General features: G+C 44.6%; 1 protein-coding gene across 1 annotated transcript in view; it reads left to right on the plus strand.

The window, feature by feature from the left end:
- The first annotated feature begins 6,302 nt into the window (after positions 1–6,302).
- LOC132899645 (E3 ubiquitin-protein ligase TRIM39-like) overlaps positions 6,303–23,203 on the plus strand; it is a 141,508-nt gene continuing 124,607 nt past the window's right edge. Inside the window, exons 1-2 of the mRNA XM_060941732.1 lie at positions 6,303–6,978; positions 8,574–8,776. Coding sequence (XP_060797715.1) covers positions 8,671–8,776 — 106 coding nt within the window. The 5' untranslated portion in view covers positions 6,303–6,978; positions 8,574–8,670. The remainder of the gene's footprint in view (positions 6,979–8,573; positions 8,777–23,203) is intronic.

A 23,203-nucleotide genomic window follows, 5' to 3' on the forward strand; every position in this document is an offset into this window, starting at 1 on the left:
AATAATCATTAACGCTTCGGTGTCTATGATTTTCCGGCTCAAAACGCTCTATGTCTTTCGCAAGGGCGTCGATTTGGCGGATCCTAGTTTTGCGTTCTGCGACGAGGCGTTTTGATTTTGACCCGTAGGGGTCCTCGCTGTCTTCGCTATTTGAGCTGCTCTCATATCGCCTATGTCTGCGTTTCGGCTTGGAGGCGGCCTCTCCGTCAGAGGAGTCTGAGGGTACGTAGCGCGGCGTTTTCTGCGGGCTAGAGGCTGCAGCGATATTGAAGCGCGAGGGGGTGTAGTGGGGAGTAAAGTAAAAACTCCCAGCGCCACGAGGTGGCGATCGTGCGACTTTCACGCGAGTTGAGCTTGAGTGCGGTGTCTGATCTACCGTTCTAAGCTCAGGTTCTTCCTCCTCCAGAGCGGAACTCTGTTCTTGGGAGGGTTTGGCCGATCCCTCATCTGAGCGACGTGCTTGCGTCACTTCTTCTCTGAGGTATTCTATTTCGCGCTTTAGTTCATCTTGTGTGGCTCTCAGGCCCACGAGGCTACTCTCCGCGCTTTCTGCTCTCCTTTGAGCTTCGGCCAGTTGTCGTTTTAGTGTTCTTTTCTCTTGTTCGAGGGTCATACACACATGTTCCATTTCCTTATAGTAGATCATGAACAATTTGGGTAGCCCTTCTGGAAGAGTCATAGTACGCTCCTTAAGTTCCCTAACGGCTATGTGTATTTCATCAAAGCGAGCCTTTTGGTCCAGATCACAGAAGTAATTTCTCCTATCCTCCGGGACTTGGCCTAAATCGCCTACAACGTCGAAGAGAGAGAGGAGGGGCCCTTCTGACTCCCTTGATGGGGAACGCGACATTTTGTTCGAAATGTATTAATTAACTTAAAGGAAATTAATACTAGGGGTTGATTAGGTTAGAATTTAATTTAATCCAAGTTGCTAAATAATTGATGTGGTTTCTTAGCTACTTTGTTTTCACTAATGTTTCACTTGTATTAATTAGCTCAATTAATAATTAGTTAACAATAATGATTATTATTATTAATAATATTAATTAAGTACTTGGATTAGATATTACTCTAATGTACTAATCAATTAAACCAGTTTATCAGCTAACTGTGGTTGGCAGCTGAATTTCAGTTCTGTGATTAACACACTGTTAATGATTCACCATTAAAGTCATCTGTGTTATACCTTGGCAGTTGATTTTGGGTATACAGCAGTTTACAAGTTATTGTTGAGAAATTCACAAGGTCATTAAACTATTCCTCACACGGGGCACCACTTTAATGTAGGTTGAATTGGGATTAATTAAATTATAAATTATGTAATAATTGATAATTAAATTAATCAATTTATAAATAAAGATCAGTCTCATAAAATCTTAAATTATTAATCTTAATACTCACCGTGAATGGTTACACTCAAGATTAATGGTAGCTCTGTATTAGATGGGAAACCCAGTTGTATACAAAAGCTAAATTCTGAAGGAAAAAGGAGTTCTAAATAGTTGACCTTGTGAATAAACAACAGGAACAAGTAAAATGCAATTCAATTTTATTAGCTTTTATTTGTCTACTACTCACTAATAATAATAAACTCAAAATACATTCAATGTCAGCAAAGGTAATAACAAGACAAAACAATGGAACAATTACACCTGGACTATAAATTTGAGGGAAAGAGAGAGAGAAAGAGATAGAAGGAAAAAAAAAAGAAAAGAATCCCTTGTGTGTGCGTGTGTGTGAGGCTAGGGCAAGCCGATGCGTGTGTGTGTGTGTGACCTAGCTTGTCGTTAGCTAAAACAAAGGAATGTTAGCTAAAACAAAGGAATGTTAGCTAAATAGAACAAAGGATTAGCTCTGTGGCTAATGTGTGCTTTGTGTAGGTATCTGTGGGCAGATGCTAATGCTAGCCACTCTGGCAATGCTTAAACAAAATGGCGGTCAGTGCCTAGGTGTCGTATCACAGGTAACTCAATGAGGAAGGTATCAAAATGGCGTCGGAAAAATGGCGCCTGCAGGCCTAGTCGAGAACACAAGCCTACCAGCTAGCGTATCACCCTGAGGTAGCTAGCAATAAGTTGCTAAGGAGAATCTGACCACGCTACAGCTGGATCCAAACACTGCACTTAACAACAATTTCCAACAGACTATCTAGGCAAAGAACTCAACGCGAGAGAGAGAGAGAGAGAGAGAGAGAGAGAGAGAGAAAGAGTGTGAGAGAGTGTGTATATGTGTTGGATGGAGAGAACTAGGCCTTGTAGCGGTCTAGCCTCGGAGCTTAAAATAACAAACTTGTCGCTGCGCTGCTAATCAGATAGGGAAGCTAGCAATGGAGTTAAGGAAAGATATCATGCAAGATACCCTGTCTAACAAGTTCAAGGAAAAAAAAACAGAACCAAAACAAACAATAAAAACAAACAAACAATAAAAACAAACAAACAAACAATAAAAACAAACAAACACCTTCCGTGTCTGAGCGGGTATGCTAAATAGCTCAAAGCTTAAACATGACCCTAACAACCATCTGAATAAGCTACAAATTAAAAATTTGCCCAAGTGCCTACTCAATGCGATGGAAGTTCTTTCTCCGATGTCCGCGCTGAGGGTCGCAGTCCGAGGAGAGGAGGTTAGCGGCGCGTTGCGTCCAACCGCGGCTAACGAAGCAGGGAGATGAAGGCCTAGCTGGCCCACGGTGCTTCAGGAGAAACCTCCGGTGATGCGTCGACGAGAAAAAGGCTGAGAGGAGCGAAGCTGTCCGCAAATGCCTCTTAGCGTGGAAAACTACTTAACTGTAGTTAAACTTTGCAAAGGTTTAGAATCGAAACCACTATATCGCTGAAACTTAGCGGGTCGTTCAAAAGTTCGGCCGAAACTAATTTGAACAGGCTGTTCTCAGACAATAGCGGTTAGTCTCAACACTGTAGCTTGCGTGCCTACAGTCCGTCCGACCACTCCAGTAGTCAGAACATGAGAGAGCGAATCGAGGCGCTCTCGATACAGTTAAAGCAGTTCCACTTCACGTCACATCCGGGTGGAGCGCGCAAGGAAATTGTGGGATCGTTATAGGGGGCGCTGGCGAGTTACCAACAGCTCCCAATCAAATTTCGTATTGATTATAAAATACTACTATTGACCTTTAAAGCACTAAATGGTCTCGCACCACAGTACCTGAGTGAACTTCTGCTCCTCTATGACCCGCCACGCCTACTTAGATCAAAAGGTGCAGGCTATCTGCTGGTACCTCGTATAGTGAAGGCTACATCAGGGGGCAGAGCCTTTTCTTACAAAGCCCCACTGTTATGGAACAGCCTTCCAAGTAATGTTCGGGAATCAGACACAGTCTCAGCATTTAAGTCTAGGCTGAAAACATATCTGTTTAGTCAAGCCTTTTGTTAATGGTGTTTATGAGGTAAAGGAGTAGATCTGGAGGGTCCTCAGACATAGAGTGTTTTGGTAAACTGGGATGTATGGATGCTGTCAGTCCCCACTCGCTTGCTCACTCGAGTTTGTTGACGGTGCAGTGGCTGGCTGCTTTATGTCCCGGGGCTCCCTCATGCCTGTGTTACCTTCTGGCTCTCTCCTTTTAGTTATGCTGTCATAGTTAGTTGCCGGAGTCCCTGCTTGTACTCGGTGCAATATGTATACTGTTCCTACTTATTCAGGTGACATTGGGCATACCTAACCACCTGTGTTTTCTTTCTCTTCCCCCCCCCCCCCCCCCCCCCACCCCAAATCTGTCCCTCTGAGTTACATGGAGTCAACAGGAAATCTGTTGGTGGAGACGGTGGGGACCTCGACTGGCTATCGTAGCCTGCAGGGAATCGGCCGTCAGACGTTCTGTCGCATGTCCCAGACCCGGTGAAATGTAACTGAATTGTCTTGGCCAGGCCTAAGGGTCCCATCTGCATCTCATCATTGCTGAGGAGTGTGCTCCCATCACCCAATCAAGCATCCAGCCAGAGCAGGTCATGATATATTTTTTACCATATTAACATGCCATTGTGCGTCATGCCTGATGTCAAGACTCTCGTCTCTGCGAGCCTACCACACAGATTTAATACTTGTCATTTTTAGGGCATACCTAACAACGTGTTTTCTTTCTCTCCCCCCCCATCTGTCCCTCTGAGTTACATGTTGATCCTGGGATTGAGATGCTGGCCTCTTCTGCCCCTCGGACCTGCTTGATCCATCCTGGTGCCCTGTGTCTGGTTGGAGTTTTATCGCCCCACTCCTGTGAAGGACGGCCCCATGAGGACAGTTGAGGGTTATACCTGTTAAAACTGTTAATATTATAGTCAGGCTGTCTGTTGTTGCCCAAATGAGGATGGGTTCCCTTTTGAGTCTGGTTCCTCTCGAGGTTTCTTCCTCATGTCGTCTGAGGGAGTTTTTCCTTGCCACCGTCGCCACAGGCTTGCTCATTGGGGATAGATTAGGGATAAAATTAGCTCATGTTTTAAGTCGTTCAAATTCTGTAAAGCTGCTTTGTGACAATGTTTATTGTTAAAAGCGCTGTACAAATAAACTTGATTTGAAATAAACTTGATTTGAATATTCATTTTATGTTTTAAAAAAATACGCATAGCTTGGCGAAAATATTTCAGTATACTACAGACTGTAAGACAGGATGCATGCTGAAATTCCTATGCTGTGAGAAGCCTAACACTGCATACTTATGGATAACTGCGGCCTTAGGACAAATAACCATACCATTTATTTCCAATTTTTAATGAAAATATTTTTACATGTGATAGGGCCGTAGGGGAAGCTAAAGTTAAATAAACAGCTTACTCACTTCTGAAACTTCAGAAATACTCCATCCACCTCAAAAACCTAATGCACTCACATCATCGCATAATAACAAATGTAAACTCACATCATAGCATAATAACAAATGTAAACTCACATCAAATGCACTGCCCGAGTAAATAATAGTATAAAACAGTGACAGCGACTCACGGTAGTTTGTGACAAAAAAGCATTTAATTAATCACATGTGGTTAAACGTCCAAGGATAAAAAGATATCTTTACATTTACAAAAAGAACATTCAAAGCTGATTATCATGTCAAAGTCAATATATGTTAGCACAGAAGATTGAAATTTCATTTGACTCGGCTCCAATGTGCAGTTAAAATAAAACTAAACATACTGATATAAACATCTACAATTAAAACACACACACACATCATCTTGTCATCAAAGTCAGTACTTTGATTTCCTGTAAATCATAATGTGAGTGCTGGGCTGTGCTGTGCTTGCGTAAGTCTTCATACCCCTTGTCTGTGGTAAGATGGCCGCCCTGTGCGGTGAGGAATCTAGTCTTCTATTGGCCCTTTTCCACTACCCTTTTTCAGCTCACTTCAGCTCGCTTCAGCTCACTTCAGCCCGACACGGCTCGCGTTTCGACTACCAAAAACCAGCACGACTCAGCTCGCTTCAGCCCTGCTTAGCCCCTAAAACTCGCACCGTTTTGGAGTGGGGCTGAAGCGAGCCAAGCTGTGCCGAGTGAGGCTGGGGGCGTGAGCAGACACTCCCCTGTGCACTGATTGGTGAGGAGGAGTGTCCTCACACGCCCCGCGAGCGCGCTGGGATCTGTAAACACCGCAAACCCGGAAGAAGAATAATTACGAATTACGAGAATTTCTGAAGCCTTATGCGCCTCGCCTCATCTATACGCTCTTGCCAGTATCTGTCCGCGTTGTCGGTGACAACAAGCCACAGCACCAAGACCAGCAACACTAACGACTCCATGTCCTCCATGTTTATTGTTTACTATTCGGGTCGTGAGACTACCGCTGAAAAGATCACTGAATCAGTGACATACAGAGCATCGTGGACGAGTTCGCGGAGCGCAAGGCTCGTCATATGCCCTTCAAATAATGCGCGCAGTAGGCTATTGATGTTTTATTATGAGCCATGTACAGTATGTCGCCTAATGTTTTTTTTGTTTCTGAGTTACATGTTCGTTTGAAGGACTTAATGTACAAAATAACATAGTTGCACCCCGTAGTGTTGAAATTGGTAAACACAGTGCATTCAGTGAGGTTTGCACCGCCCTCCTTTTATTTCTGACTCTTCCTGTCACCGTTGCAACCTCTGAGCGCTCATTCGTATGCCCTTCAAATAATGTGCGCAGTATAGGCTATTGATGTTTTATTATGAGCCATGTACAGTATCCTAATGTTTTTTGTTTCTGAGTTACATGTTCGTTTGAAGGACTTGATGTACTAAATAACATAGTTGCACCCGGTAGTGTTGAAATTGGTAAACACCGCAGTTGCGGACATTTTGTAGCCTAAAATGATGTTATGATAAGCTTTAATAAAGGGCCCGGTCATTTGCCCCGCCCCCGGCCCGGCTCTGACTTGTTCCGCCACTGTCACTGATGTCACTGTTTGCGCTGCTTAACGACATCACATGACGTCCACCCACTTTCGCTAACTCCACCCAATGTGTCCACCCACTTCCAGCCAGCACGGTTCAGCGCGGTTGTAGTCGAAATGCAACTCCAACAGCCCCGCTCAGCTCGACTCGGCACGGCACGGCTCGGCTCGGCTCGGCTCAGCCGCGTTTGTAGTGGAAAAGCGGCATAAGTAAATCTATGGGGGAGAAGTCGAGAGACTTGGAGGGGGAGCTCCGGCATTTTGGCGAGGCTGGGCAGCGGAGTTTTTAGGAAAAGCGGGGGGAAAAAAAAGAAGTCCCATTCCGGTAGCTGAGTAAGCTAACCAAGTGTAACGTGACTCGTGGGCATGCTTATATTTAAAGTGTAAGTAGCTGCACAGTTAGCACCATTGGCTTCCAAACAGTCAGTGGTTCCACGGTGTAGCCAGCGTGGGAGCCACGCAGCCCGGATAGCGCCCTGGTGACCTGGAAAGCCAGCGGTTCCTCCGGCTACGAGGGAGCAAAGTCATCAGCTATCTGCAGTCGGCCTTGTACAGAGCGCGCGAGGTTTTCCTTTGTTTCCGACGGGGACTGCGGTACCGTAAGTAAAGGACAGTGGGGGTTTTTCCCAGTCAAAGGACAATTAACAGGCCTGCAACGTTTTATTTTGGGGGATATTTTGTGTAAATGCCGGCTTCTTTGTTTACATGCGCATGTATTGTAAAGGTGTATAGTAACCGAGGTTATCTTTGAGTGTGGTCACACCATTTTGCTCAACTAAGTTCTAAGTGAGTGTTCAGCCCTGCGCGGCTAAAGTGTATTTTGTTTCGTCTTTTTGATTATTGGAGAACATTGTATGGTGACATTTAGTGCGACAAGAGTATTTCTAGTGTTTAATTGCTGCATGTACTAGGATATGGAGATTTAGTTGATTAAATGGGAGCCACGATTACGTGCAGTAGCGGCAATTAGGGGGCCAAGCACCCTCGCGGTTAACATATGTGTAACTACTACGTTTGTAGTTAATTTTCAGGGGTATATGTTTTATGTGTTTTCTGATAATAACCGTGTATTTTTTTTTTTTTATAAATCCGAGTTCAGATCACTCACTGAATATTATAAGACTTTAAAAGTAACTACAGCCTGAACCCAACTATAGTCTGGATCATTGGACATGATACGGGCTACATAAGGCTTTGCCTTTTGAGGATGTTTTTGAGTTGCCATGTGTTTTTTATTTATTTATTTTTATATCAAAGTTTGGCGTAGAAATCAGCCTTACAGTACAGGCAGTATGCCCAGTGGTGTAGTCTACTTTTTTGCAGTGGGTATACTCAGTGCTTGCCATGCAACGCCCCCCCGGGGAAAAAATTGTGTATATATATATATATTAGCGCTGTCGCCTCACAGCAAGAAGGTCCTGGGTTCGAGCCCCGGGGCCGGCGAGGGCCTTTCTGTGCGGAGTTTGCATGTTCTCCCCGTGTCCGCGTGGGTTTCCTCCGGGTGCTCCAGTTTCCCCCACAGTCCAAAGACATGCAGGTTAGGTTAACTGGTGACTCTAAATTGACCGTAGGTGTGAATGTGAGTGTGAATGGTTGTCTGTGTCTATGTGTCAGCCCTGTGATGACCTGGCGACTTGTCCAGGGTGTACCCCGCCTTTCGCCCATAGTCAGCTGGGATAGGCTCCAGCTTGCCTGCGACCCTGTAGAAGGATAAAGCGGCTAGAGATAACGAGATGAGATGATATATATATATATATATATATATATATACACAGGGTGCGATTTGTCAAAAAACCAGAAGGGGGGATGGTTTGGTTTTTTTTAATCATGAAACGTCACAAAATTAAGGTAACAATAGGCTAACGGCTCAATAACATCTGATGATATCACATGAATAACACTAAATGAAAACAAACACTAAACCAGAGATAGTAAATTCATCTTCCTATCTCTCTGACTAAATACACAAACACTAACACACAACAAAGTTCGCATTGCTTGTCACGTTGCTGTGATGTTTCTCTCCCTCCGGATTAAATGGACAGTGACTCGAAAATCACTAAAATACATGAATACTAAATGAACAGTTTGCTCTGATGGCGCAGTTCATGTGGCCTTTTCTGCTTTCCCGTCGGTGCGCTATCCGCCGCGTTTCGCCCTTCTTTAATCCACATTTCTGCGAATTTCTCAGCAGGGAAGGAACGCACGTCTGGCCCATTGACAGCGAGGAAAAGAAGGCTGTCAGTGTGGATACATTCATTCTGTTGCGCTCATCAATAAGGATGTGATTCATGGCGCTAAATCCACGTTCACACTCTGGATATTGTTATCTACAATGTATCTATTTGCTGGGGACGTTCGTGAACATCAAAGCTGCCACTTCGGGTCATTTTGAAAGTGAGTGCAATGTAGACCATAGAAAACTGTGTCACAACATGCCTGTCATGTCAACTTTTTTTTTGGTTTGTTTGTTTTATTGACGGGGTTGTCCCCGAGGATTTTTTTTCAGCAGAGATAAAAACCAGGGGGGGGGATGATCCCCACCATCCCCCCCAGCAAATCGCACCCAGTATGTGTGTGTATATATATATATATATATGTATATATGTGTGTGTGTGTGTTGTGGCTATACTGTTATACTTGTACTCATCCATCTTGTAACTGTCCGATAACCTGAAAGCAACACCTCATGAGCACCATCACTGCCTAATGCATAGTAATATGCATCTTTAAACTGGTTTTGTGTACAGATCTACTGTATGCAAAACAAATGTGGTTTAAATGTACAAAATTTATAAAATTTTGATTCACCGTTCAACTTAAGATAAGTGGGCTTTTCCATCATTGTTTTTTTTTTTATTTTTCATGTGTCAAGAAAATTTGACATATTGACATGTAAATTAAGCACATATCACACAATAATATATTTTTAACATATTAAATGCATTTCTTATTTCTTATCTATTCAGCACATCAGCTTAAATGAACAAGAAAACATCCTAGATGTGCTAAAACAAATGTTTGCTTCAAAGAAGAAAAAAATAATTTAATTAACAAATACGCAATGCCCGCCTCACTTTTCTCCTGTTCTGCAGTAGGCCTAATCGAAGTATGAGGACACTTCTGAAAACACTGAAATAGTGTCGTTTGTTTTCGTTTCATGATTTCGCATCAAGGCAACAGGCATCAAACTACATACACAAGTGCAGACGGCGGGCTTGACTGACATAGCAACAGTTGCTATGGGGGGCGGAGCTCCCGGAAGGGTCAATTCTCTGCTCTTGGATCAACTCGCAACGCATTGAGTGCTCTGTCAGCGTCTAATAAATGAAGCCCATAGGATTTGAATTGAATAGGCGCTTGTAGCGCTAAAGCGCATTTGGTGGACACCGGCATCTAGGAATGGAACTGTGGAACATTCATCTGACAATGTTGACGTTGGTTTGGGCAGTTCAAATAATGAATATATTTTTCGCTAGGCGTATGCGCATACGCAAATCACTGAGCTCTTCAGTGAGTATACGGAAATCGCTGAGCTTTTCCAGTGGGCATACGGCATATACCTGCGTATCACGTAGACTACACCACTGAGTATGCCCATGTATCATCCCCAATAAACTTTCAACCAGCCTTTGAATTCAGGGTTTGATTCCCACTCCTTTCTGTATTTCTGAGTGTACAGTTCAGACTGAGACATGATGAGCTAGCTAGCTAGATGTTTAGCTTATGTCAGAGGCGCACACACAGTGGACGAGGTGAGTAAGTGACTGAGGCTGTGTGAGTAAAATGCAGTGATTTATTTTAGTGTGACAGTGTAGCGGCGGCTTTGCACATGATGCGCGATTCATTAGAAGTGTGGAGTGGAGAGGAGAGGAGAGCCCCGCCCCCACCACCCCTCTCCGCTCTGACTGCAGCTGGGACTGCCGCGCGAGGCCACTGTGACACTGACTGCCTGTGAGTGCTGTGGGACGGTGGAGGGGCTCATGGCAGCACCTGCTGCTCATTGAGGACAGGACCTGCAGAAATATACGTGCTTTCGCATTAGTCTCCAATAACACCAGTAAAAGTCTCCAATAACACCAGTAAAATCACAAGATTTGTCGCTAGTCGCTTTTGACAAAAGTCGCGAAGAGGATTCGTAAAGTCGCCAGATTTAGCGAGAAAGTCGCCAAGTTGGCAACACTGCCTACAGTATCGCCCTTCACCAGAGACTTGGACTGGGTAGAGGGTTTACTGTTTGGACTTGAGTTTCACTCGGAGGATGAATATATAAAACTTTTTTTTACACTGCTCTGTGCACCGCATGGATAAATACTGTGGATTTCCTCGCACTCAGGCATCAGGCCTGCAACGAGGGGATTCTTTTGTTTGCTGTGTGTGTTTGAGTGTGTGCCCACTGAGTTAGAATTTGAGTGTTAGAGAGAGAATAACACTGAATTTGGCTATTATAGTTAAAGGGGTAAATTTGTGAAACTAAAAGGGTAATTATTGGTATAATTTCAATAATTGAAGAAGGTGAACCTAATTGACCTAGGGTGAAAAATTGTGCTCTCATTTATTGTAAAAATAAGGGGAAAGAAATGTTATTTATTTTATATCTTTGTAACAAAACTTATGGGAGCGTTCGCCAAACTAGAGCGTGACGTAATATTGCGCACGCGCATAAAATTAGTTGGCAAGAACTAGGGGTGGGCGATATGGCAAAAATGTCATATCACGATTTTTTAACATAAAATCTCGATTTCGATTTTTTATCACGATCTTCCATTGAAAAAAAACAAAAAGGCATTTTGGGGCTACAAACCTTTCTGAACAGATTTTAATGAATAGTAGCAATTTTGCATGTGCAAACATTGTAAACACACTGATAACACTGATAAAGTGCACTATTGGTTGTGAAGACAACAACACTAAGTAAACATCACTCTGATAAAGTAAACATCACTCTGATAAAGTGCATTCTTAGAATATAAAAAAAGAAAGTAAAATATGAAATGTTGAATAACACACAGTCTTCGGTTATTTTGAAATGATTTAAGTATCAAAACACCAAAGGGTCATTCCATGTCAATTCACACAAATGCCCAAAACCTCCCCAGTGACACCTCTTCAATTTGCCTTATTTTAATTTTCTTAGTGCCTTATGATGTCAAATGAAAGAATCCAAAATTTTAGCTTCCTAGCTTGAACGTTTTTTGAGTTATGGCCCTTCAAAGTTTGGGTGCCACGCCCACTTTTGGGGTCCGGGAATTGTACACTTAATTTGCAAGCATTTTTGGAGGCCCATATCTTTTGTTCTAAGGGGAATATAGACCTGTAAATTGCTATATCTATGTATTCTGGCCCTGTCTATCTGATTCTGCACCTAAAAATAGCACAAGTTTACTAACTTTAGAGAGATTAACCCCTTAAAATTGGATTTTTTTTAATGACAATTTTTTTTTTTTACATTTCAGGGGTCCATATCTTGGAAAGTTTTTGTGTTGATAGGGTTTAAACTGATTTATCATCATATTTGGGAACTCTACTGTGTACTTAGAGAGTTTCAGGGCACTCAGAGCTTTGGTGGGGGTACAGGAGGGCCACAAATATGGCTTCGGGACAAAATTACCATTTGGTACGTCCTACTTCAGGCCATTAGTTGGCCATGTGGGCACATGATGACTGGAATGAGCCTTTAACCCTATCAACAGACACCTTTTATCAAACTTTTAAGCCAATAAAAACTTTGATTATCCAACTCCTTCAATATAAAATAAGCATTTGTATATGGTACTATTTTTGCATATTTTCTGAAAAATCCTAAGTCCGGAAAGTAGGTCAACTGTTGTTTTGACTGCCTGTTCTTGTTTAAGGTAGTAAAAGCACACCCATATAGTGATTTTAATCTATGGGAAGATTATTTATACCCAATACCCCATTAGTTATATAAGAGACAAAGGGTAAAGAGGGTAGGCTATCATAGATTCTATTCGGAAGAGATCAACACACTTCTAGACTTCCAGAAGAGGAAGAGCTAGCACTAGAGAGTTCACCGGCGTTTTCATGCGCCATTTCCATTGAGTAGAACCAGAGTAGAACAGCCAGTGAACCGCAGCGTGTTCTTCCACTGACATCACAACATGGCCGCGAGCCACGGACCCAGTTTTCTTGCGCTGTGCAATTAAAAGTTGGATATTCGCGTAATAACAGCTTCTTTTCACGTAATTATAAAAGAAATCTAACATGTTTGCCATGTTGTATAGTTTATTTAAGAAATTGCATAGAGTCATGTTCGTGTCATCAGCACTAAGTTCGACTGTTTAAAAATGCACCTCTTATCCTACAATACTGTTGCTGCTGCGAACGCATGTATTGCATTGTTTTAGACAGAGTAGTTCTGTTTTCACTGAAGTTTACTTGTTTTTCTCAGGGTGAAAAGCTAGTTACATTACAAAATATCTTCTTTAACTTTTATTTCTATTAATGCTCCAGGTCTAAAGGACAAGACCAAATGGAAAGCCTTATTTATTTACGCGAAAAGTTTCAATGCCGATTCAAGAATCACATTCTGGTTCTAATGACATCAGTTTTTGGAAATCGCAATGGGGGGGATGTGTGGATGTCTCATGGGACAAATCATTCTGATGGAACTTTGACTTTGAAACAAGTTCAATGGGAAAATTATTTCTTCAGTAACAGATTTGAATGGGCACTTTGTTCTGTTGGTTATTTCATTCAATGATCAGTTGTTTTTACTGGGTAATGTTTATGGCTACAATAACAAACGAGAATATTGCTTTAATGCAGTTACTGAATACCAAAATTGAGTTTTTAGTAAGCACTTTCCCAGATCTAAGAATTGTTTTAGGTGGGGATTTTAATTGCTCCTTAAATGATGCTTTATGCCGCTTTTCCACTACCAACGCGGCTGAGTCGGGCTGAGCCGTGCCGTGCTGAGTTGGGCTGAGTCGAGCTGAGTGGGGCTGTTGGAGTTGCATTTCGACTACAACCGCGCTGAACCATGCTGGCTGGAAGTGGGTGGACACATTGGGTGGAGTTAGCGAAAGTGGGTGGACGTCGCGTGATGTCGTTAGGCGGCGCAAACAGTGACATCAGTGATCTCTTAAGCGGTAGTCTCACGACGCGGATAGTAAACAATAAACATGGAGTCGTTAGTGTTGCTGGTCTTGGTGCTGTGGCTTGTTGTCACCGACAACGCCAACAGATACTGGCAAGAGCGTATAGATGAGGCGAGGCGCATAAGGCTTCAGAAATTCTCGTAATTCTTCTTCTTCCGGGTTTACGGTGTTTACAGATCCCAGTGTGCTCGCGGGGCGTGTGTGGGCATGTGAGGACACTCCTCCTCACCAATCAGTGCACAGGGGAGTGTCTGCTCACGCCCCCATCCCCACTCGGCTCGGTTTGGCTCGCTTCAGCCCCACTCCAAAACCGTGCGAGTTTTGGGTGCTAAGCAGGGCTGAAGCAAGCTGAGTCGTGCTGCTCTGAGATAGTCGAAACGCGATCCGTGTCGGGCTGAAGCGAGCTGAAGTGAGCTGAAAAAGGGTAGTGGAAAAGGGCCATTAGATAGATGGCCAATTAAAAATAATGATAATTTATATATGCTTGATTTCATAAATGAAATAGATTTGATTGATATTTGGAGACATAGGTATCCTGCAATCAAAGAATACACGTGGAAGAATAGGTCAGGCTCTTTACAATCACGGACTGATTTTTGGTTAATTTCTGATTCCTTAATTCATTTTATTTCCTCAGTTAAAATTTTACCTACGCCCCTGACGAATCATAAGACGATCCTATTAGAGGTATGTATGTCTGCTAGGCAACAACCTAAGTGAGTAAGCTCATATTGGAAATTAAATAACTATCTTTTATCAAATGATTCCCTGACTAAGGACATTAAAGCAAAGATATCTGAATGTTGGGAAATAGCCTGAGCTGAAAATATCTATGGCAAGCATTGGGAATTTCTTAAGTTTGAATTAAGAACACTTATAATGAAAACAGGAGCTGAAATGGCCAAGAAACGAAAAAAAGGAGGAATCAAATCTAATCTCTGAAATATCTCCTTGTCATCTATATTACCTGATAATTTATCAGATGATAATAGAAACAGGCTTCAAATTTTACAACTAAAACTAGACAAAATGTATACTCAGAAAGCAAAGGGGGCCTTTGTACGCTCTAGGCAAAGATGGATAGAAGAGGGAGAGAAAAGCCAGTTATTTTTTTAAGTTGGAGAAACGACGTCATAAAGTTAATAGCTTAACAAAACTTCATTCAGATGGAGTCATTACAGAAGAGCCTCAGAAGATTTCTGAAATTTGTGAATTATTTTATAAGAACTTATATAGTTCTAAATTATCAATAAATGACATGGAATGTTTCTTTAATTCTTTGGGTGATATTAAAACTAAGTTATACTAATAAAACATCTTGTGATGCTTTAATCACATTAATGGATATCGAAGATGCTATTAAACAGTTGAAGCTTAATAAGAGTCCTGGGATAGATGGTCTGACATCTGAGATATACAAAATGTTTTCTTAGGAGTTATCCCCCTTTCTGCATAAGGTCTATCTGGAAAGTGTTGGTCATGAAAAGCTCCCTCCCTCTTTAACCCAAGGCATAATTACTTTGATCCCCAAACCGCAAAAAGACACCTTACTTTTAGATAATTGGAGACCAATATCACTCCTAAATATTGATTATAAAATTATTGCTCTCTGTTTAGCTAAAAGACTTTAAAAAAACCTCTCATGATATCATTGATGAGACACAATCTGGGTTCATGTGTGGCAGGCATATAACAAATAACATTCAAGTAGTACTTGATCTTTTAGATTACTCAGAGTTAATAGAAGAAAATAGCTTTATTCTTTTCTTGGATTTTTATAAAGCGTTCGATTCTATCGAACATCAATTTATGTTTAGGGCACTGGATGTATTTGGATTTGGTGACGTTTATAAAATCTGTTAAAACTTTATATGCCAATGCAAATAGCTCAATTAAACTTCCTTTTGGCACAACCAAAAGATTTAATATTAACCGTGGAATACGTCAGGGTTGCCCAATTTCAGCATTTTTATTTCTTCTCCCTATGCAATTACTCTCTATTCATGTTAAAAATAGTGATGTAATGGGGCTCTCTATTGCTGGTAACATACTGTCCATAACTCAACTGGGCTCAAGTTAAACATTTCTAAATGTGAGCTTCTGCCAGTCAAAGAATGCACGGATATTGTTGTAGGTGCATTTGGTTAATTATTAAGTGATCTCATTAAATCAGTCTCATTAAATTTGAAGGTTAATAATTAAAAAGAATCAGTCTCATTTGAATTGTTTGAAGTGAATCACTCAAATGAATCATTCAAGTGAACCGTTCAATGAATCGTTCAAATGAATCGAATCAGTGAATCGTTCAAATGAATCGACTCAGTGAATCATTCAAAGTAGTGAATCATTGAATCATACCATTAATCTTAGCGCTCAATAATAATTACCAAACAGCTAAATTATGGTATATCATTAAATTATTATCACTTACCATATTACATATGCACCTTTTTGAATTCTTTGAGAGATTGGGGACTTCGTAAATATTGGAACACAAATAAAATACACAGTTTTCAATAATAAATGAATTTATTAATACAAAGATAAAAATAGATAATAGTTGGAATCATTATATATACAAATATGGTATGGGGTGTGTGTGTGTGGGGGTATTAGGCCTAGCTTGTTGCTAGCTAAAATAAAAGAATGTTATCTAAATAGAACCAAGGATTAGCTCTGTTTAACTAACATGTGCTTGTGTGTGTGCACATGGTGTAGGCCTCTAGATTAGCTTTGTGTGGCTAAGCTAAGAAGGGTGTGTCACCACGTGGTGTAGGCCTTGTAGCTTAGCAAAGGTTAGCCTAGCTTGCTAACGAGACAAAGGACTTAGCCGTGGGGCTAACTAGAGTGTGTTTGTGAATGTGGTCTGTGTGTATCAGGCCTACTCAGGCCTGCTGAGCACGTGGTAGGCTCAGATTAGCTTTGTGGCTAAGCTAAGACAAAAGGGAAGCTATCTATAGTGTGGTTGTGTTTGTCACATAGTGTAGGCCTGAATTAGCCTCGTGTAGCAAACTACACGTGGGGAAGGCCTGTGAGGCTAATGGAACAAAGAATTAGCCGTAGGCTAGAGCCCTGCACTCCCGCGGGAGTCCCGCGGGACTCGCGGGACCCGCCGCAAAGCAGTGCGGCACGGGACAAATTTTGAAAGCTCATTGCGGGCGCGGGCGGGACCGGAAGTGCACATATGCGTGCGCAGGCGGGAGCGGGAGTGCACATATGCGGTGCGGGCGGGAGCCGTGATAAGCTGCAGTCCCGCTAACTAAAAACGTGTTTGAAATAAAATTTATAAATTATTAATTTATGTCTATCATATATAATTCGTGCTGGATATTTTATTTGGCATTAATAAAAACATTTTAAGATGCCTAAATTTGCAAAGAGAGTCAGATTGCCAGATTGAGTGAGGAATGGCATCTTAAATTTGCCATTGATCACCCTAACAGGAAATCCTTTGATCACTCTAATGACTCGCAGTTCACACCCAGCCTCCAATGACCCACACTAACATGATGCCTCAATGACACCTTAGATGAGCTGGTCATCAGAATTATGATTCTGATTCAGGAGAGGATAAATATCTCTCGTTCGTTTCTCGATTCTTTTCCTCTTCCGTGTTTGAGATCTCGGATCATGGCAGAAGAGCAGAGCTCCTTTACGTGCTCGCTTGTCTTTTATTATTATTATTATTATTATATAGTGCTGTAAAAAATGTCGTGTTATTATCATGTTAACTTGACTCAATTTTAATGGCGATAATTTTTTTTATCGCGAGATTAACGCTCTGTGACATGATGTAGGTTTTTCATAAGCTTTTGAAACTAGTAGAGATGGGATTTATGGCTCTTTGATGGGATCCGCATCTTTGTGATCCGTTCTTTGAAAAGAGCCGTTCAGAAGACTGGCTCATTTGGCTCTTTTTAAATATTTATTCAGTTTTAAGAAGACAGCGTCTGTAAACTCAATGCTATCCCAGAAATCCTTCCTGTAATATGCAAATTTGGCCGCCTCTGATTGGACAGCGCAACGCATCAACAGGCTGAAAAAGTGTAAAAGTGCGAAATGTGTTAAGTGAGATGAAACAGTAAAGATCAGATTCAATGCAATATTTATCAACGAACAACTTTAAAGTTAATATAATAGTGTACTTTATATTATAATCAAGCATGTCAAGCCTACCGTCACTGTGTAACCTGTCTCTCTGATAGAGCTGTAGACTAACTCAAGCAGTAAATCACTTCACTGAGTGAAGTGGAAGAAGAGTGAAGTTCACTCCTCTTGTTAGCTCTGCTTTGCAATAAAAAAAAAAAACACCCTTGGTACAAAGCAAGCCCATTCACTTTTTTATGCTGATCAGAGAATTACAATGGTTTCTCATGTGATAAAAATGTGCGATTCACGATTAAATATTTTAATCGCTTGACAGCACTAATTATTATTATTATTATTAGAGACACTACATGCTGAATTCAGAAACAAGGTAAATAATAACGAACGTGAGCTGTAGATATTTATGCTCAAATCTACTCAAAGTAGGGGGTGGGGCACCGTCACGCTGTGTCAAGACAAGAACTTTCCTGAGAAATAACGCGAACGTCTGCATCATGCGGGATTTGCGGGCAGGAGCGAGACAAAATATGGCAGGCGCGGGCGGGAGCGGGACTGAAAATCATAATTTTTTTGTGGGCGGGAGCGGGACTGAAAATCATAATTCTTTGCGGGCGCGGGCGGGAGCGTGACTGCACAATGCGGGCGCGGGCAGGAGCGGGACTGAAAAATCCGACCCGCGCAGACCTCTACTGTAGGCTAATTTCACTAGCTTATAGCAATACTGAATCCACTGAAATCTTGATGCAATCAAGATATGATAATGAAATAAAGATGTTAGTAGGAATAAGAGAGGAAAACATGCACAGCCTATCAACTGAAAACAAATTATATTAAAACAAAATAAATCAATTCAACACTCGGCGTGTTTCAATAGTGTAATGAATAAACCTGGGTATAAATTCACACTTTCAATAAAACAATTCTTAAGACTAGTTGTAACTGTTATGCCCAAAATATATTTTACTCAATAGCTTGCCTCTAGCAAGATAGGAGAGATGATGTCGTTGTAGCTGTCCAAGACTTTTGAGCTGAGTGAGCCGCTGTAGAGCGCGTGAGCTGTCCGTGTAGAAAGCGCGTGAGCTTCTCGGGTCGGCGTGAGGAAGAGAAAGTCTCTGATCAAAAATACTGTGTACAGCGCTTCAGTCGGGAAGAATTCTGGTCGCCCCGATTATAAATCAACTGCTTTGATTCGCAGTATTAATGAATGAATGGAAAAACCGGTTATAGCTTACTGAGTTTAAATCGCGCGATCTTAGATTATTACCGTGGCCAGCGGTAATTTGAAGAAGTCACGCTAACTTGTAGATCTTGCAAGAAAGAAAAGACGTCTGTTGGTGAAGAGCATCCCCTTTATGCGTCTGTGGCAGTTCGTGTAAAGGGGTGGAGCACAGAAGGACGGCAGGACAGAACTGAGCATACAAAACTCTCTTTATTCAGCTTTTCAGCTGTAAATACGCACACACAGACACACGCACACACATTAGCTGTCTGGTTATCGAGAGAGCCCCTCTGTTCTCACTCTCTCTCCTTAAGAAGGGCGCGGTCCCTGGGAAGACACACAAACATCAATTAACAACAGGTGAAATGATTCTGCCACTTAACTTCCCCGACTCCGCCCTCCTGTCACAGACCGATGCTAGACCACGCCCCCGCTGCCACATACCCCCACCGCCCGACTCAGGCCGGGCAGCCGTCCGGCCCGCAGCCGACTCCCCCCCCCCTTGACGGGAGAGGAAGTCCGCCACGACCATCTGCGCCCCCGGCCTGTGGATCACCTTGAAGTTAAAGGGTTGGAGTGCCAGATACCAACGGGTGATCCGCGCATTGGCATCCTTCATGCGGTGGAGCCACTGGAGGGGCGCGTGGTCCGAACAGAGGGTGAAAGGGCGTCCCAGCAGGTAGTACCGGAGAGCGAGGACCGCCCACTTGATTGCCAGGCACTCCTTTTCGATGGTACTGTAGCGCCCCTCACGCACCGACAGCTTGCGGCTAATGTACAAGACAGGGCGATCCTCCCCCTCCACCTGCTGGGACAAAACGGCCCCCAGCCCTCTGTCCGACGCATCCGTCTGCAACATAAAAGGGAGAGAAAAGTCAGGGGAGTGTAAAAGTGGCCCCCCACACAGTGCAGCCTTAACCTTAGAAAAAGCCCGCTGGCATTGCTCCGTCCACTGGACCGGATCTGGTGCCCCCTTTTTAGTCAGGTCAGTCAGCGGGCTGGTGACGTCCGAATAATTAGGTATAAACCTACGATAATAGCCAGCCAGCCCCAGGAACTGTCTCACCCCCTTTTTGGTCTTGGGCCTCGGGCAGGCCGCAATTGCTGCAGTCTTGTTAATTTGGGGACGCACCTGCCCGTTGCCCAAGTGGAAGCCCAGATACCGTACTTCCACCCGCCCAATCGCACACTTCTTCGGGTTGGCCGTGAGACCCGCCCGCCTCAGCGACCTAAGGACGGCCCTCAGGTGTTGTAGGTGCCGCGGCCAGTCATTACTATAAATAATGATATCATCCAAGTACGTGGCCGCATAGGTGGCGTGGGGGCGGAGGACCCTGTCCATCAGCCGCTGAAACGTAGCAGGCGCCCCAAACAGCCCAAAAGGAAGTGTGACGAATTGGTGTAAGCCGAACGGTGTGGAAAAGGCCGTTTTTTCACGGGATAATGGAGTCAAGGGGATCTGCCAATAACCCTTTGTTAAATCCAGTGTCGAGTAAAAACGAGCCGTGCCTAGCCGATCGAGCAACTCATCAATACGAGGCATTGGGTACGCATCGAATTTAGACACCGCGTTGACTTTTCTATAGTCCACACAGAACCGGACCGACCCGTCGGCCTTGGGTACCAAGACCACCGGGCTGCTCCAGTCACTGTGGGACTCCTCGACGATGCCCATTTCGAGCATGGCCTCGAGTTCTTCCCGAACCACCTTTTTCTTGTGTTCGGGTAACCTGTAAGGGCGGCTACGCACTACCACCCCCGGGGGCGTCTCAATGTGGTGCTCTATGAGGTTAGTGCGGCCGGGCAGGGGTGAGAACACGTCCGAAAACTCGGTCTGCAACTGGGCAACCTCCGCGAGTTGGGTCGGGGAGAGGTGGTCTCCACAGGGGACCGGAGAGGGACGTGATGCTAATGTTCCTTTTTGAACCTCCGGCCCCAGCTCCGCCTTCTCTGGAACCACCGACACCAACGCCACGGGGACCTCCTCGTTCCAGAGTTTGAGTAGGTTGAGGTGGTAAATCTGTAGCGCCCCACCCCTGTCCGTTCGTTTCACCTCATAGTCGACGTCCCCGACTCGCCGTGTGACCTCAAAGGGTCCTTGCCACTTGGCGACTAATTTAGAGCTCGATGTGGGCAACAGTACGAGTACTTTCTCTCCCGGTGCAAACTCTCTAAGGCGCGTACCCTTGTCGTACAGGCGGGTTTGCCGTTCTTGGGCCTGCCGCAAATTCTCCTGGGTTAGTTGTGTGAGTGTGTGGAGTTTTGCGCGCAGGTCAATAACGTATTGAATTTCATTTTTGCTTGGTGAAAGTCCCTCCTCCCAATTTTCTCGCAGCACATCTAAAATGCCGCGCGGCTTACGCCCATATAATAATTCAAACGGGGAGAACCCCGTGGAGGCTTGGGGGACTTCTCGCACTGCAAAGAGCAAGGGTTCGAGCCATTTATCCCAGTTACGCGCGTCCTCACTTACAAATTTCTTAATTATGTTTTTAAGGGTGCGATTAAACCGTTCCACTAAGCCGTCCGTTTGTGGGTGATAAACGCTGGTGCGGATCGGCTTAATACCTAATAACCCATACAGTTCCTTCAGTGTTCGTGACATAAACGAGGTGCCTTGATCAGTCAGAATCTCCTTCGGGATTCCAACTCGGGAGATGACGCGGAAGAGCGCCTCCGCAATACTGCGTGCTGAGATATTGCGAAGAGGCACTGCTTCCGGGTATCGCGTTGCATAGTCCACCAGAACCAATATAAAGCGGTACCCTCGTGTTGACCGATCTAATGGCCCGACGAGATCCATGCCAATTCTTTCGAACGGGGTCTCGATTAACGGTAGAGGGCGCAAAGGCGCTTTTGGAATGGCCGCTGGGTTTACTAACTGGCATTCGCGGCATGCCGTACACCACCTACGGACATCGCCGCGAATCCCCGGCCAATAGAATCGGGCCATTATTCGGGCTAGTGTTTTATCCTGCCCTAAGTGTCCAGCCATGGGATTAAAGTGAGCCGCCTGGAATACCAATTCCCGGCGGCTCTTCGGAATTAACAGCTGCGTGACTCGCTCTTTAGTTTGAGTGTCCTGCGTCACTCGGTATAATCTATCCTTCATAATCGCGAAGTAGGGGAAGGACGGGGTGGCGTTCGGCTGGAGCGTTTGACCATCGATTACTCTCACTTGGTCAAAAGCATGCCGCAGAGTCTCGTCTCGCGATTGCTCTAACGGGAAATCCGCGAGGGATTCCCCAATAGAGAGAGGAGGAGCCGGCGGCTCCTCACTCTGGCGCGGAGATGACGTAGACGGCTCTGTGACAGCTGCTCCCGCCAAAGCGACACTGGGACCTCCCCCTGTCAAATGGCAGGACCCACTCTTGACCAAGTGCGTCATTAAACCCCGAAATCCCGGCCAATCAGTCCCCAAAATTAAAGAGTGGGTAAGGCGAGGATTAACCGCCGCCTTCACTATAAATTTTTCCCCTCTGAAAATAATGTGGACCGACACTAAAGGGTAGTTGTGAACATCCCCGTGCACACATAACACCTTCACCAATTGTGCTCCCCCCAATGCCTCGTCTTGCACCAGGTTTTGGTGGATTGAGGTCTGATTACAGCCAGAATCCACCAACGCCTGATATGTATCCCCTTGGATACTCACCGGTATGCGATACGCTCCGGCCCGATCGAGGGCGGCTCCTGGCGCGTTGGGGATCCGAACCACCGCGCCCACCTCCATTATCGAGCACTGCTGTTGGAGGTGGCCCGGTTCCCCGCAGCGCCAGCAAACCGGCCCAGGCTTCCTCTCTGCACTAGTGCTCTGGGGCTCACTCACCTGAGGGGGGGGAGAGACAGACACAGAAGGGAGACACGGAAGGGCACCGCGGGTGCGGTGGGCCGGCTGAGGTGGCGCCGGCCCCCGTCTCCGCGGTGGGGGAATGGGGCGAGGAGAAGACACAGGAGGGAGAGAGAGAGAGAGAGAGAGAGAGGAGAGAAGAGAAGAGGTCGTCTGCTGTCCTGCCGTCGGGACAGCCGCCAGATGATCCTCCGCCAGCTCGATTGCCTGATCCAGCGACGCCGGGCGGTGGCACTGGACCCACTCTGCGGTTCCTGCTGGTAGACGCGCGACGAACTGTTCCAGTACCACCTGGTCGATGAGTCCCTCGGCGTCGCAGCTGTCGGCCCTCAACCACTGCCAGCAGGCGTCCCGGAGTTGCTGGCCAAACGCGAACGGCCGGCCGACTTCCTCCAAGCGCAGAGCGCGGAAACGCTGATGATGTTGCTCTGGGGTGCGTCCCACCCGCTGGAGGACGGCCCGGCGAAGGTCCGCGTAGGCCAGCCGGCGGTCGGCGGGGAGCTGTAGCGCGGCCAGCTGCGCCTCTC

Source organism: Neoarius graeffei, chromosome 1, assembly GCF_027579695.1.
Source record: "Neoarius graeffei isolate fNeoGra1 chromosome 1, fNeoGra1.pri, whole genome shotgun sequence".
NCBI classification, from domain to species: Eukaryota; Metazoa; Chordata; class Actinopteri; order Siluriformes; family Ariidae; genus Neoarius; species Neoarius graeffei.